A 15,393-nucleotide genomic window follows, 5' to 3' on the forward strand; every position below is an offset into this window, starting at 1 on the left:
GTGGTGGACGCTGACCACTTCCTCCCAGGGGCAAAATGCATATATTTCCTCTTCCTGTTCAACCGCTGGCGAAGATTTGTTGCACAAGTGTTGCAACATACGTGTGTGTCCCACCTCTTGTCCTGATCTCCAATTTTGCAGCTAAAATAACGGTGATAGTATTTCTTAACCATAGTGGTTTATACTGCGCATTTGTGATGCAAAAGTCACATCACACAAACATAGCAGAAGTTATTTGCATTGTTCACGCAAGTACGAGGGATCTCTGCTCACTCTGGCTACACAGAAATGTGTCCCTTTGGAAAATCAAACACTGACAGATAAGACAGCACGACACTGTTTGATTTCTAGAGCTGATATAGGGCAATTTGTTCAGTAGAATGATGTAAGCTTATTTATGATTGCATCATCCATGACTTCTAGGAATAACATGATCCAATTCATATCATGTGTGACACAATACCAGCTTAAGGTTGCATATCATGTGTGACACAATACCATCTTAAGGTTGCATATCATGTGTGACACAATACCAGCTTAAGGTTGCATATCATGTGTGACACAATACCAGCTTAAGGTTGCATATCATACATATCATGTGTGAGACCATACCATCTTAAGGTTGCATATCATGTGTGACACAATACCATCTTAAGGTTGCATATCATGTGTGAGACAATACCATCTTAAGGTTGCATATCATGTGTGACATAATACCAGCTTAAGGTTACATATCATGTGTGAGACAATACCATCTTAAGGTTGCATATCATGTGTGACACAATACCAGCTTAAGGTTACACATCATGTGTGAGATAATACCATCTTAAGGTTGCATATCATGTGTGACACAATACCAGCTTAAGGTTGCATCATATAATTGTTGTGCCTAAAATGCAAGTACTGTCCAAACCCAGATTTATTCATAGATCCAGTCAAAGATGTATTTTAGTCATCTCTAGTTTAAATTGAAATCCCTTCCATTTATAACTCATTAATCATCCGCCATTCCCAAGTTAAGGGCAGTATATACTGACCCATTATCATATCTGTAAAACTAGAGCTAATCAACAATTGAAAGTATCATTTTCGTTCTCAGTGACCCAAAATTAGTAAACTTTGACTACATTTATTTCGGAAGCGCATTGGCTGTAGATCAGTGTAATAATAATAATAATAATAATAATAATAATAATTTGTATATGGCCTGTAGTCTGTGGACTATCTCTCTCTCTCTCTCTCTGAGAACCAAAGAAAGAAAAATATTACTAGTTGCCTCTGCGAATTGTAAATTTTACGATTGCTAACATTTATAACTCCTCGCCCTTTCAGCATGCTGTAGTAATTATAAAACATCATTGGGTGTTAAGGGGTTTAGAAAGGTCTTTTATTTATAAGTGATGTCAATTCTATTTGTAATAACCCTCTGTTAGACCCTACCCTGTGTGAATGAGATATTAGTTTTGTTTACCATAGGAGGGTAGGGGCATTACTTTATTTTTAAGATGTATCATAGGGAGATATAGAAGTTAGTTTGGTTAATAAGGGATTTAGATTCTATTTTATACCCCCTCTTTTACATATTACCCTGTGTGGTAGGTAAATGAGTGGGTGCTGGTCCCTTCAAAATGATGTAGGGAAGTTATTGGGTCAGAGGAGTTTACCTTTGTTTTTAATGGGGATTATTGGTTGGTAGGGATCCATGGAAGATATTATCATTTAAAAAAATGTTTCACTTTGTTTGACATAGGATGGCCCTACCCCCTAAAGCGCCCCACTATACTACTAATAGGGATTATAACCCTTTGAACCCCACCCCCACCCCAGACTCCCTGCCACGTGCTGCATTCTTTGGGCATAGTCTTAACTGAAAAATTCAAACATTGACTACTTAATATACGCAGGTGTGTGTGTGTGTGTGTGTGTGTGTGTGTTCACTGCGGATTGTAACGTAGGTTGCTGGTCCCGGTTTACCACGTTTGAATTACAATTTTAGATTCAATTGTTCGGCTTTGGGGGTTAATTTTACTGTCACAGGAGTTGGCAACTATTTATTACTTTATTTATTTATACTAGCTATGCATTTGAAATGAATAAATCTGCCGTGTACGCCTCAGTATATTTACCAACACAAGAGACGTCATTTGATAAGTACGGTGTACATATTTACAAACAGCAATAACATGGACCCAAAAGTGCTTTAGTAGATCACAAAACTGCGCAGACCTATCAAAATCCACTACGCACAAAAACAGTTCACACACACAGGCACACGATGTACAAACACACGAAACGAAACATGGCATGTGTGTGTGTGTGTGTGTGATTTGGATTTTTAAAGTAGCTTTAACAATTTTTCAGTCATATCGCTACGATGTCTGTAGTGTGACAGTTTAAAGTGATGTCTAGCACTGGGACATCATGCCGCAGACATGCAGTATGATGTCCCACCCAGTCACATTATCCTGACACCAGGCCGACCAGTCCTAACACTAACCTCTTAATGCTGAGCGCCAAGCGAGGTAGCTGTTAGTACCATTTTTTGTAAGTCTTTGGTATGACTCGGCCGGGGATCGAACCCACGACCTTCCACATCCGAGGCGGACGCTCTAACCACTAGGCCACCGGAACGATGAAACTTGGCATGAACCATGAAAATAAAACATACATACAGTCCAGACCAATCTGGGAATATTACATGTATCTATTCTATTGACCCTACATACCTAGTTTTATCTCTGTGTAAAAAAAATTCTAATATCATCAAGGTAACCAGTGGCGTCACTACGGAGGTGGGGTGCGCACCGCACCGGGTGACACCACCAGAGGGGGTGACACCAGAGGGACTGCCTATAAAATGTTTGAATTTTTGTGCAGGAAGGAGGTCCATGGGGGTGACACCGTGAGTTACCGCACATGACTATCTATACAATTTATGAATGTTTGTGCGGGGGTGGGGTACATGGGGGTGACACCATGAGTTACCGCACATGACTGTCTATACATTTGTCAATTTTTGTGCAGGAAGGAGGTCCATGGGAGTGACACCATGAGTTACCGCACTGGGTGAGACCAACCCTAGTGACGCCACTGAAGGTAACGACTAAAAATCCAACTGGCCATCATTTTGGACAAAGTGTATAAACAAACTGCAGTTTCGTATTGCATTTTCACTGTTTCTTCATTTTGATTAATTATCACTACAATGCATTAAAATATTATCTCTACAAGGCAAGCATTTTGCAGGTTACGAATCGACTCTCCTTTGTATTGGCTGCGCTTTCCATTTGCCTGGTACGGTATGGTTATGTGTGGTTATGTTGGACACATAAATGAACGTGTTGGCGTTTGGAAAGACCTGCCAACAATATCAATGAATGTGTTTTACACCCTAAGTTAGTAGGATCACGTGTTCTTGGTAACGAGGAAGTAAATTTCTAAATAATACCAATTATTCAACAGTTATGCGGAGGCATTGGCGATTCTAATGTCTTCCAAGAATATATACCCATTCGGTTCCAAGAAAACCTTGCTATAGTTTGTTTCCAGACACGTAATCAGTTGTGCAACATTGTTTTACAGGTTGTATTTGGCTTACAAAGTTGCTTTCTTTGTGGAATACACAAAAATGCTGCCATATCTGCTGTCTTGGAAAAGATGCTCACGTGTTTCTTTTCCCCAATGGTAAATTTTGAAAAGGGGGTTAACTAACAAAGATCTTGTACGCCTTAAATATATTTTAATTTATATCAGTCGGGGAAAGAGTTCATACTTAAAAAAAACATTTGGCTTTATATCAGCCCAGGAAATAGTGTGAGAGAAGAATGGTTTATATAGTCACACATAGTATTCATTTACTGTTAATACAGACAGACTTAGGAAAGACGATAGTGCTGGATTAGAATTTGTTGATATAACACTGAAACGGACTTTAGATATACCCAACACTTGTAAGAGACATACTTACCAACGCATTTTCAACAAACTTTGACGAACCTACACGGTTTCCACTGTGATGAGGCATAACGCAGAAGTGAATCATTGAAAATATCAGATAGTTTTGGATGTTCTTTGCGTGGAATATTGCAATATACGTAATAAAATTTCAGTTGGATTCGTGGGAGTTCGGTTTAAAACGTCATAAAACGTTAAACAATAAAAATGGCTGACGGTGATGTCGATCTGCATCCGACGAGAGCAAAGCTTCTTTTCGCGCTTATAATAGCGACAACAGTTGCACAGGTAAGTCGCAGTAGTAGTGGTAGTAACAGTAGTGGTAGTAGTTTAGAAAGAAATCGTGGTAGAAGGAATCACTAATACATTTAAACATTTCATACATTTTACTTAACCTTTGGGACATATATGTTAACATTTTTACCTTCTGATAGAAATTATATTTTTGATAAAACATTGTTTTATAAGAAATTCTCAATTACTTTTTATTTATTTTATATTTTGATGACATTATGGTGGTAAAAGTGTCCTTGAGTAAGAATTCAATAATTGCAGGACAGGTTCGGATATCGAACTGAGTAATATATCCCATGCTTCTAATTCAGAGTTTGTCGTGTAGGATGGTTTTAGTTTAGAACAAAAATATTGCAACATCCATTATATTCGCTGGAGTTTACATTTTACCTAAAAGACGATATGCACAGTGAAAATGTAATTTCTAATAGCAAAATGGTTTAGTAGAAACGATTAAAAATGCTACAATGCCATCAAAAGAAATTTAAATAGTTTTTCAAAATTATATTTCTTTCTTTACCACCTGAATAAGAAAATACGCACATAATAACTGCATTTATTTTTTACCCCCCCCCCCAAAAAAAAACACCCCCCCCAACAAAAAAAAAACAAAACAAAAAAAAAAACAACAACACTGGATTCATGACTTGACTCAGTTATCTGCCATTTTCTTGTTGACATTGATACAACAGTTGTTATGTAAAGTAAATCGGAGACAACCCGGACCCATCGGGAGACAATGGTTATATAATGAAAACTGGACGTTTGGATAACATATTTGTTTCAACTGGAGATTAACATTTTGGGGAAATAACCACGGTCCATACAAACAATACCGCAGGTAGGGTAGATAATTGTCATTATCGTGTACGTCCTACACGTAATTTATAGGTTTGAAATTTGTGGGTGTTCTTTCTTGCCATACTTTATTACTACCTTTATCCGTCACCACCTTCGACTCCTCCTCTCCTCTTCTGATGCTCTTCGTGCTCCTTTACCTTGTCGTCTTGTTTCCAATAAGTTCCTTGAATTTCAGATAACGGGTTTCTTTTCGCGGACCTGGGCGTGCAAAGAAGAGACATTGAATGGAGCGAAGAAATGTGAGATGCAGGGTCTTTTCTATCTGTGTACAAACAGAGGGTGTTATGGAACAGGTAAGATAACTTCCACCTTCACCCCTATCCATAATTATTATTATTATTAGTGGTCTCATCTTCGCTAGCCAAGATGCCGATATGTTAACTCTATATACACCTTGTCGGATCGATGAGACATTTAAATACTTCCGGGTCACCGCCTCCCATCAAAATAAACTTGTTCAAATGTGAACATTGTTCCTACGTGATTGATTGAAGGAGAACACACAAATGGAATGGACTCCTAAATAAACAATTTCCACTGCCGGTCCGTGCTTGTATAAATACATCCTTTCCCTCAAAGACACATATAATAGCTTCTCTCTGGTATGTAGTCATACGTTCGATGAACACTTCAAATGTATCTTTTGTAAGTCAGGCCGGTACATGAAGCACAGCTGTTATAACTATTAATACCAAGGGAGGCAACGATGAAATCCAATAGATGTCGCTAGGACAAAGCACTGAGATATCTGATCGATCTGCCAAGGTGTAGATAGGATTCACATATCGGAACCTTGGCTAGCGAAAATGCTGCGGCCTCAGAGATATTTGATAGGGTTAGCCTTCTTCCTGGTATCGTGTATTATCGTGTTTTTGTTGTTAATGCTGCAGATAGTGAACCTCTGTTTTTCAATAAAACTTTGATGGAAACAATAAACAATATCGCCTATCTGTGAGTTCCACCAACGACTAAGTGTCCCAGAGCCACTGATTGTAGAAATATTAGTTGTATCTTTTATAAAATAAGCAAAACAATGATAGGAAAAACAACAACAACAACAACAAACAGTGTATTTTACATGACAACCAGGAGTACAAAAGATTATGAACATTATCATAATTTATAATTTGTGTGATATTATGTCATACATTAAAAACTGAACCCAGCACCACTAGTTACACACACACACACACACACACACAAATATATATATATATATATATATATATATATATATATATATATATATATATATATATATATATATATATATATATATATATATATATATATATATAAAACTGACTACGAACAGCGCAAGACTAGTATCTAGCTAGCCTAGCGCTTTCGGCTCTTAATGAGTCTTTTCCAAGCACAAATACAAAACATAGACAAAATAAACAAATAAAACAGACAATCCATTGTCTTTGTAAAACTTTACATGACTATGACTTGTTGTGGATGCTGAAAGATGTTTTATATTGACCTAGAAATCGATGAGCCATAGCGTCATCTGTTATTTTATGTAAATTTATGTACGAGCAAATTATATCCCGGATATTTCATTGTTATAGTTGTAATTATAGGTTATTGGGCGACTAATAAGCAAATTTAGAGAATTATTGAAAGGAGAACATGCCGGCTGCAAAAGTAATTTTTTGCAAAGTACTTTTCATTATTCTTCTTTTGGAGAGCCATGGAAATAAAATTAACAGGACATACTATTTCATTCTATATTCATAATAAACTCTATGGTAGTACTGAACTAAATTGATGTTATAGATTTTTGTGAACTAATTGCATATTCAATTACTTAACAGTCAATGCTGCATAGGGATGACCTTATAATACTTATTACGAGAATGACTTCTTTTATACAATTTTGGTCTTTTGTTGAATTCAGTCAATTTATTTATTTCTTTCATAAAAGTTATTATTAAATCTGAATGGCTGAACAGGTCATCCGCGCTCAATCAATATATTGGTTTTAACACGTCGATTTCACAACAATAAAACAATATATTGTGTTTGCATTGGTGGAATCTTAGATTGCCGACTGAAAATAATAAAATAGTTACGGTCTTTTCTTCCGCTCAATACGTTGTTTTATTGAGCTGAGAAATATAGATATGTACCTCTGCTTCTCGACAACCAATGCCATATATCACCCGAAAACAACCCCCTCCACCCCACCCCCAAAGACCCATACTTGTACAACATCTATTTGTATGCCATTGTCTCTCCTATTGAAATGAATCCTTTCAGGCTCATTGTAAAACTACAGACTTGTATTTCTTGATAGCAAACCTTTTCAGATCTACTACCATCTAACTTGAAGTTCAGTCTGATAAATCAGCTCACACCCCAACCCCTACACATAACCTGTACTGACACTAATCGACGGTTTTGGGGTATGATATCACCCAGTCATTAAATTACGTAATCGATGCAGACAATCATGTCTGCAACTTACCTGTGAGCGTTTTATTCACTTGCCTGTATTTCTTGTGGCTCTTGAGTTACAGTCAACTGAAGTGTTCTTTAGGCGATAACAACTTTATATTTCCTGATCTAATCTTATGTTTGCTAACTCCTGTAGCTAATCTTATGTTTGCTAACTCCTGTAGCCAATTTTATGTTTGCTAACTCCTGTAGCCAATTTTATGTTTGCTAACTTCTGTAGCCAATTTTATGTTTGTGGCTTCATGCTGCTGTTCCATCAAATACAGCAACCAATCAGATGCGACTTCTGCTCATTCGCTCATTTAAAAGTTTCCATTACATTGATCACATAGATCGGCTTGAACGTCCCTGAAAAGGTACTCAGCTAAGACAGAGATGTACCTTTCATTGTACACTCTTGCGCACCTTTCTCGTGCACAGTTGTAGTATATCACATTCACAACTTTGTGACAGCCTTCCATAAAAAAATGTCATAGTTGGTAATAGTGTGTTGCACATACCAAAACATGTCTATACATAAAGTAGAATGCTTATAATATAAATTATCCCTGACAAACTGAACTAGACACATGAACGCCACGGCCTGCATTGTGAGGCCAAAATCAACACAGTAATATAAGAGGTGTGACCTTGATCTCAAGGTTAAAAGGTCAAGTGAACATATTGCAGGATTAATAGTTTTACCCTCATAATGATTTATCCCATGTATAACAAATCCATCAAGGCCTTTAGAAAATATAGGCAAATGAGAAGAAAAAAATTAACCAAAATATTTTTTATGTAAACATTATATGTTACCGTAACCCAAAGAACAGCGGGACTACAGTGCTTGTCGCAGACTGATCCCATCTTCCTAATGATTCTCTAAAAGCATGAAGAAAACCCAACCATGTATCAAAGAAATGTAAGTGAATGAACGAATAACAAACATACATTAAGGCAATTTTCTCGGATAGTGACCATAACTCTAAGATCAAAGGGTGTGAGCTCGACACTATTTTCATTTAAGATACACATCACACCATTATTAGACTACTTTTGTTGAAAACCCATCATGATATGACCATCCATTCAGAAGTGTAAGTGATAAGATTTTTTAAATGTTCCTTATTGTAGCCATATCTGAGGTCAGATCAGCACTATTTTCATTTAGGTCCAACTAGGTATCATAAATAGTCTTCTGGTGAAAGTCTCACGTCGATATGACTTTCTGTTTAATCCATAATAAGATTTTAAAGATTGTTGCTATAGTGACCATGCTTAATGTCAGATTGGCCCCATTTGTATTTAAGACAAACTTTGACATCATACGAAGTTTTCTGGTCAAACTCAATGTTGATACGACTTTCAATAAATGATTAGTGTTGTAATTTTGTGATGGCCATGCTGGATATCAGAACGACACAATTGTATTTAAAAGCAGATTGCCACAATAACAGTCTTTAGGCGAATACTCAATGCTGATATGACAGCAAATACCAATAACAATGTTCGCTTTGGTGGCCATATTGGATATCCGGTCAGCAGTATTTTCATTTAGGACCAGCTAGACATGAAAACGTCTCTCACAAAACCCCAGGTAAATACGATATTCCATTCAGAAGCCTTACAGGTAACAATATTTTCAAGATATCAGCTTTGTAGCCCTTATTATATGTCAGATTCATGCCATTTGTATTTAGAATCAAGTGGACGTAAAAAGTCTTTTACTAAAAACCCTGCATTTATAAGGCCATCCATTCAGGAGGAGCAACGGTAACAAAATTATGTTCTCTGTGATGGCCATATTTGATGCTTGAACGGAACTATTTTCATTTTGTACCTACTAGACATAAGAAGTCTTCTGGCAAAAACACCATGCCGATATTACGTTCCGTTCAGAAGGATTGGCGATGGCAAGTTTTTCAAGATGGCTGCCGTGACGGCTACATTGAACAGAAGATACGCACCATTTTCATGTAGGGCCAACCCGTAAAGGTCTTTCAGTGAAAAGTCCATCTTTCTATGACCATTCTTTCAGGAGGTGTAGCAAGAAAAATGTGTTCCGCATAGTTTTTGTTGTGGCTATATTTCACGTCTGAGTAGTAACATTTTCATTTAGGACCAACTTAACCTTGGTGTGTGTGTGTGTGTGTGTGTGTGTGTGTGTGTAGCGTTTTATGGCAGTGCTCCAAGCAGCTCAGGAGGAGTAGCAAACTTGTGCTAACGGACGGACTTTGATCGTCGGATGACGGACAACTGGCCCTACTATACGCTCATCTGGCCTATGACCAGAAGGGCTAAAATAACTTCAATAAAACTGACAGCTTTTACAGAGAGAGAGAGAGAGAGAGAGAGAGAGAGTTATGTCCTTCGGGTAATGCCTAAAAATGTCTGTCAGTTTCTTTAAGGAACCGACGATGCAAATTCAGTTAAACAACCTGATAAAATGCTTAAAATTTACGTAATAATATCGTCATCATAATGACGCTTAAAATTTACATGTCTATGCCTGGAACCTTATTTGGCTACTTATCATGAACTATAGCATATATTTTCCACGAATTAAGTGACCTTTGACTTAGATACAGTTCAGTGGAAGTACAGCTGAAAATACACAAAGAAATGCATACGTTTGCACTGTCAGTATTATTTACTATAGTGCCCATCGTCAATAGACTTTATATTTTTTAGCCAATTTAGGATTGTTGATCATGTTAGTCGAATTTAATTTATTTGCGCGTGATGCAATTTATCGTTGTTAATATAATTGCAATTGGGAAGGTAGCAGCAGGGAGGGAGAATCCTACAACGGGTATAGAAGCCCCAAAAGCGCGAAATAACCCTTTTAAAAAACGCGTTGACGCGATGTTCGCGTAACACTGCGTGCTGTTGTCGTCGCTGTCAACAGGGACACCCGTTACAACTTCCAAACACCGAAATGAAACCGCGTTGACGCTTCGTTGTAAACGTAATTGTCGCCGTTGCTGCTGCGTACTGTTGTCGTCGCCCTCCCTGCTGCTCTGAATTAAAAATTTAAGTTAACAATAATGGCCAACATTGGAAAAGCATATTCCGCTAGACTAGCTCGAGAGTGACTAGAAACAATAAAAACATTTCTTCCTGTGAGAGATTCTGTAAGACAAAAATTACAAGCGCGGCAAGAGGCACAAGTTGAATTTGCGACAGGTACAGAACAATTATTTAGACCTGTTACGACAGCTATTGAAAAAGCTGCTGTGGTCACTGAAAGAGCTTTACTGGGAGATCCTAAGGATGATATTAAGGAGGAAGAGGAACGAAGAAAGGGTATTCTTCCAGTGCTAAAACAAACCGCCGCGCAGGCTGAAAAAATTGCGCGAAGAACCAAACAAACAAAAAAACTTTTGCAAGATCTTCCAATTGACATAGCTGCAGCTCAAGCCGGTGAAGAAATACTTGAAGGTATTGAACAAATTCGTACTGAACTCGCGTCTAAACCAGTAAAGGAAAATATTGGACTGACTGCAAAATTTAGGGGGGATTTTATTGAAGATATTAGAAATACTAAAAGAGAAGAATTGCCTGAAAAAATATTAATTAGTATATTTGATAAACCTAATATCTTAAAATCTGGTTCTGAAAATGTAACTGATGATAAACTTATTAAGTGGATATATCGCATATATGAAAACAAAAAAGAGGCCAGAGATGATTTAAATTACAGAATTATTGATGAAGAAGTAAAAAAAACTTTATAAAGAGAAAATAGAACAACTAGAACCCCAGCTACCTCTGCAACAGATAGAACAACAACAGTCTTCTTCGCCGGAACTTAGAAAAGAGGAGTTTCTTAAAAATCAAGATCCTTATCTAAGAAAAGCACAACAGAAGGAGCAACTGGCAGTGGTTTGGGAATTACTTGTCCTGATAATATCATCAATGATGTACCACGGTTAGAAGTTCTCATAGGAGGAGCGCGGGCTGGAAATAACTCGCCAGAAATAATTAATGAAGCAGCTGATATCTGTCAGCGATTATTTCAAGGTGGTATCATGGATGTTCACATCTACCGAGAACTTATTGATGAACTTGTTGACAGCGATTAGTTAGATAAATAACTAATTAAAAAAAAATGATCGTACACAATTCTCATCGCAGACCAGTTATGGTCAGGGTTGCAAACTCACGAGTACCCGTATACAGGATGACTTATGGAAATGGACTTGGTGATGTTGTTCGGGGTTTGTTCGCGAGGATGGCACCTAAAGCAATACCAATCGCAAAACAATTATCAATGAAAGCTATTGACGTTATTAAAGATAAAGGTACTGGCGCTGTTGGTAGCGCTGCCAGTAAAGCATTCTTGGCAATCAAGGACAGACTAGCACGATTAATACGTAGACCCCAAGGGGGTCCACCTCAAAGGGGTTCGCCACCAGTAAAATTTCCAGCCACCGTAGACATGCCTGCAGATGTTAGTAAAGTAATAAACGAAGCCGCAAATCAAAAACTGGCAGCGCTAATATATCCTGAAACAATAAACACAAGTTTGGTGGCGGGAAGTGGTCTTCGTTTTAGACGATATCTTTTATAATAAAATGTTTAAACGGGACTCCGACACAGCATTCGACGTAGACGAACCGGTTCTTAAAAATGAATCAGTGCGTGATTATCAGTATTATTCTTATGACGCACGAGAACCAAATAAACGAGTACGAATTGAATTACAGGTTCAGGATACAAGTAGATATTTTCTGCCCGTTGAAGCATTTATTGAAGTAGAAGGTGAAATTATAAGAACAGATGACACAGAATACGGACCTGGTGTTAAAATCGGTTTTGTCAATAACGGAATTATGGCCTTGTTTGATAATGCTATCTACATGATTGATGGAAAAAATATCGAATCGATTCAGAAGGATGTCGATGTTGCTACAGCAATAATTGGTCTAGCAAGATATTCTGATGATTATACAAGATCAGCTGGTCCATCAATGATGTTTGCCAAGGACACTTCTAAATTTCCTAACAGTGATCAGTTTATTATTAGACGACCAACAAACCGTGTTGCTCCTGTTCCTGCTGATATTGACGTCGAAAACATGATTATTAACGCTAATACAGAATTTAATTTAGGTTTCGCTGCACGCAGACAAATGTTGAAAGGTAATCGTAGAAATTTTTCATGTGCCATTCCGCTGTCGCACATCTTTGGATTTTGCAGAGATGTCAGAAAGGTAATTTTTGGAGCAAAACATACGGTCGTGCTTGTTAGAAAAAATAACGATAATGATGCTTTATGGCGACCTATGGGTGACCCTGGTAAGGTAGAAATAACAAAACTATCACTGTGGATGCCGGTAATGACTCCTGCAATTACTGAAGAACAGCGACTGCTTTCTTTTATGGATCAAGGTGGTAAAGTGTTGTTATCGTGGCTTACAACAACCACAGATAGTATTCAGGGTACCAATAACGGTTTATTTACATGGCATATAGCATCACAGCAGGGAGTTTCTGCACCGCGACATATTTTCATTGCTCTTCAGGATGCTGCACGAGTAGGTAGTGAAATGCGTTCGCATATGATATTTGATCAACTTGGTATCACTGACGTTTCTCTGAGAATAAACGGACATCAAGAACCGTCTGAGAACATACTGTTAAATTTTGGTAATAATCATGTTGCACGTGTATATCAACGATTGGCGAAATATCTAGCGCGTGATCTAAATATCGATACTGGTTTGCAAGTATCACAATTGGATTTTATATCTCATTATCCAATCTATTACTTCTCACTAGAGCATCTTCATTTAACTAGACAGTCTGTCGTTGATATACACTTTCGGGCTACCGTGAATAGAAATGTGGCTGAAGTAGCTAATTACAGAGCAATCGCTGTTATACTTTCTGATAAAACAATGTTACTTGAAGGTGCTGGCGGCCGAATGAGATTCGTTGATGCACCAGTGGAAAATATGTAACAATTAGATCGATTACGTTAATTATAAAAATGTCATACAGTCACGTTAATGTCACTCTGACTCCTGGTCAGGCCAAGAAATTACAATCAAAGAACGCGAGCACATGTGGGACAAAAATAACACTAAAACACGATCAAATCGCTAATGGTGGCCCAAACAAACTGTCATTAACTAAACCACAACTTAATCATTTCAATAAAACGAAGCAAGCGAAAACTGGGACTCAGCTTGATTTCTCTCCTGCAGCTGTCAAAAATATGGTTAACTGGCGGTATATTTCCTCTTCTCGCGGCAATACCAGCGTTGATAGCCTCTGCTGCCCCAGCTGTTGCTAAAGCAGCCGCGTTAGGAGCTGTTGGAACCGTTGCTGGAATGGCACTGAAAAAGGCCACAGGGAAAGGATACAAAAAGAAAAAGGGACGCGGGCTAAGACTTCCAGGAACTCCGCCTTCATGGTACCCAAAACGGTTTTGAAAACCACACCGATGTCCAATTTTGATTTGCTCGATGCTGTTAAACAATTAAATATAAAAAATTTCAGAGGCGTCTTTATGCGAGATCAATTACCACAACAACCGAATAATCCAGGAACTCACTGGGTTGCTTACGCGATCGATCCACGTGGAATTATCTATTTTGATTAGTATGGGTTAGCGCCGCCAGTTGAATTTCTCGAATGCACAAAAAAGGCCCCCGCGAAAGTTTGGTACTCAACACTGCCAACACAAACACTGACCGATCTTCCGATATGTGGCCAGCAAGTATTAAATGTTCTTGATGCGATATCAGCGTCAACCAATCCACCTCACAAAGTCGTGCACGAGTATACCACGGGTCGATTTAAACAATTTCCTATCAAATAATGGTTGATATTTACGGAAGATCTCTTCTCAACAGAAAAGTAAAGCGCACCGACGTGGATTTATCAAAATATGCGACGAAAGATGAAATCGATAATCTTTTAAGTCTGACCGGGATGGACCCAGATGAGGTTGTTATTTTTCAGAACCGACAAGGAAAACTAAAAACCAGTGATATCAAATGGCAAATAATTCGTAGGGTTATTGGAGCTACTCCGGTAACATCCCTGTGTTCACTGATAGCGGAAAAATCAGAGATTCGCTGATATCAATTGCGGCGCTGAGAGGTGATATGCAGAAAGTTGCAGTAAAAAAGACCGGTGATACAAAGACAGGTGAACTCAGCATGAACGGCAACAAAATAACCGTGTTGAGAGATCCAACATCCCTGGAAGGGCGACACAATGACAGGTGAACTCAACATGAACAAAAATAAAATAACCGTGTTAGCGGATCCAACATTCCCGGAAGATGCCGCGACAAAAAATTATGTTGACGCCATTGACGGTAAACTATCCACGTTGCGGGGTGCGTATGACAAGCACATAGAAGCGTTTACAAAACTTCGTAGAAACTTTCAAAAAACCAATGAGACCACGGATGAGTTCTTTGGAACTCCTCCCGTCATCGATATGAAGCTTTCTGATATCAAGACCAAGATTGACACGATCAAACAAACACAGCAGGATATCGTAGCGGGGGTTCTTGAGATCGTTAACAAAACCAGTTTGATTAAAGTCCCCACTGGAGTTACTCCCGGGCATATTGCCAACATAGTATACACGATATCGTCTGGATTTGCAACATGGTCTAAACAAAATAATACTATCAAATATACAGCAACAGTCACTGGAGTGTACAGACTGTCTGTGTTCAGTGCCGCTAAATTTGAAATCTTCACAACGTATCCCTGGAGATATTCCACTGACAAGTTTTCCGGGGTTGTAACTATCATATTAAACAAGGGAACCGAAGAAACATTTATACTGGAATCCGCCGACAAGAAATTAACC

General features: G+C 38.1%; 1 protein-coding gene across 1 annotated transcript in view; it reads left to right on the top strand.

Annotated features, from left to right (window-relative positions):
• The first annotated feature begins 3,601 nt into the window (after positions 1 to 3,601).
• Positions 3,602 to 15,393, top strand: part of LOC149806336 (uncharacterized) — a 37,512-nt gene continuing 25,720 nt past the window's right edge. Inside the window, exons 1-2 of the mRNA XM_089951735.1 lie at positions 3,602 to 4,242; positions 5,285 to 5,402. Coding sequence (XP_089807861.1) covers positions 4,162 to 4,242; positions 5,285 to 5,402 — 199 coding nt within the window. The 5' untranslated portion in view covers positions 3,602 to 4,161. The remainder of the gene's footprint in view (positions 4,243 to 5,284; positions 5,403 to 15,393) is intronic.

This window comes from Sinohyriopsis cumingii, chromosome 1 (assembly GCF_028554795.1).
Source record: "Sinohyriopsis cumingii isolate HCF-2022 chromosome 1, ASM2855479v2, whole genome shotgun sequence".
NCBI lineage: Eukaryota > Metazoa > Mollusca > Bivalvia > Unionida > Unionidae > Sinohyriopsis > Sinohyriopsis cumingii.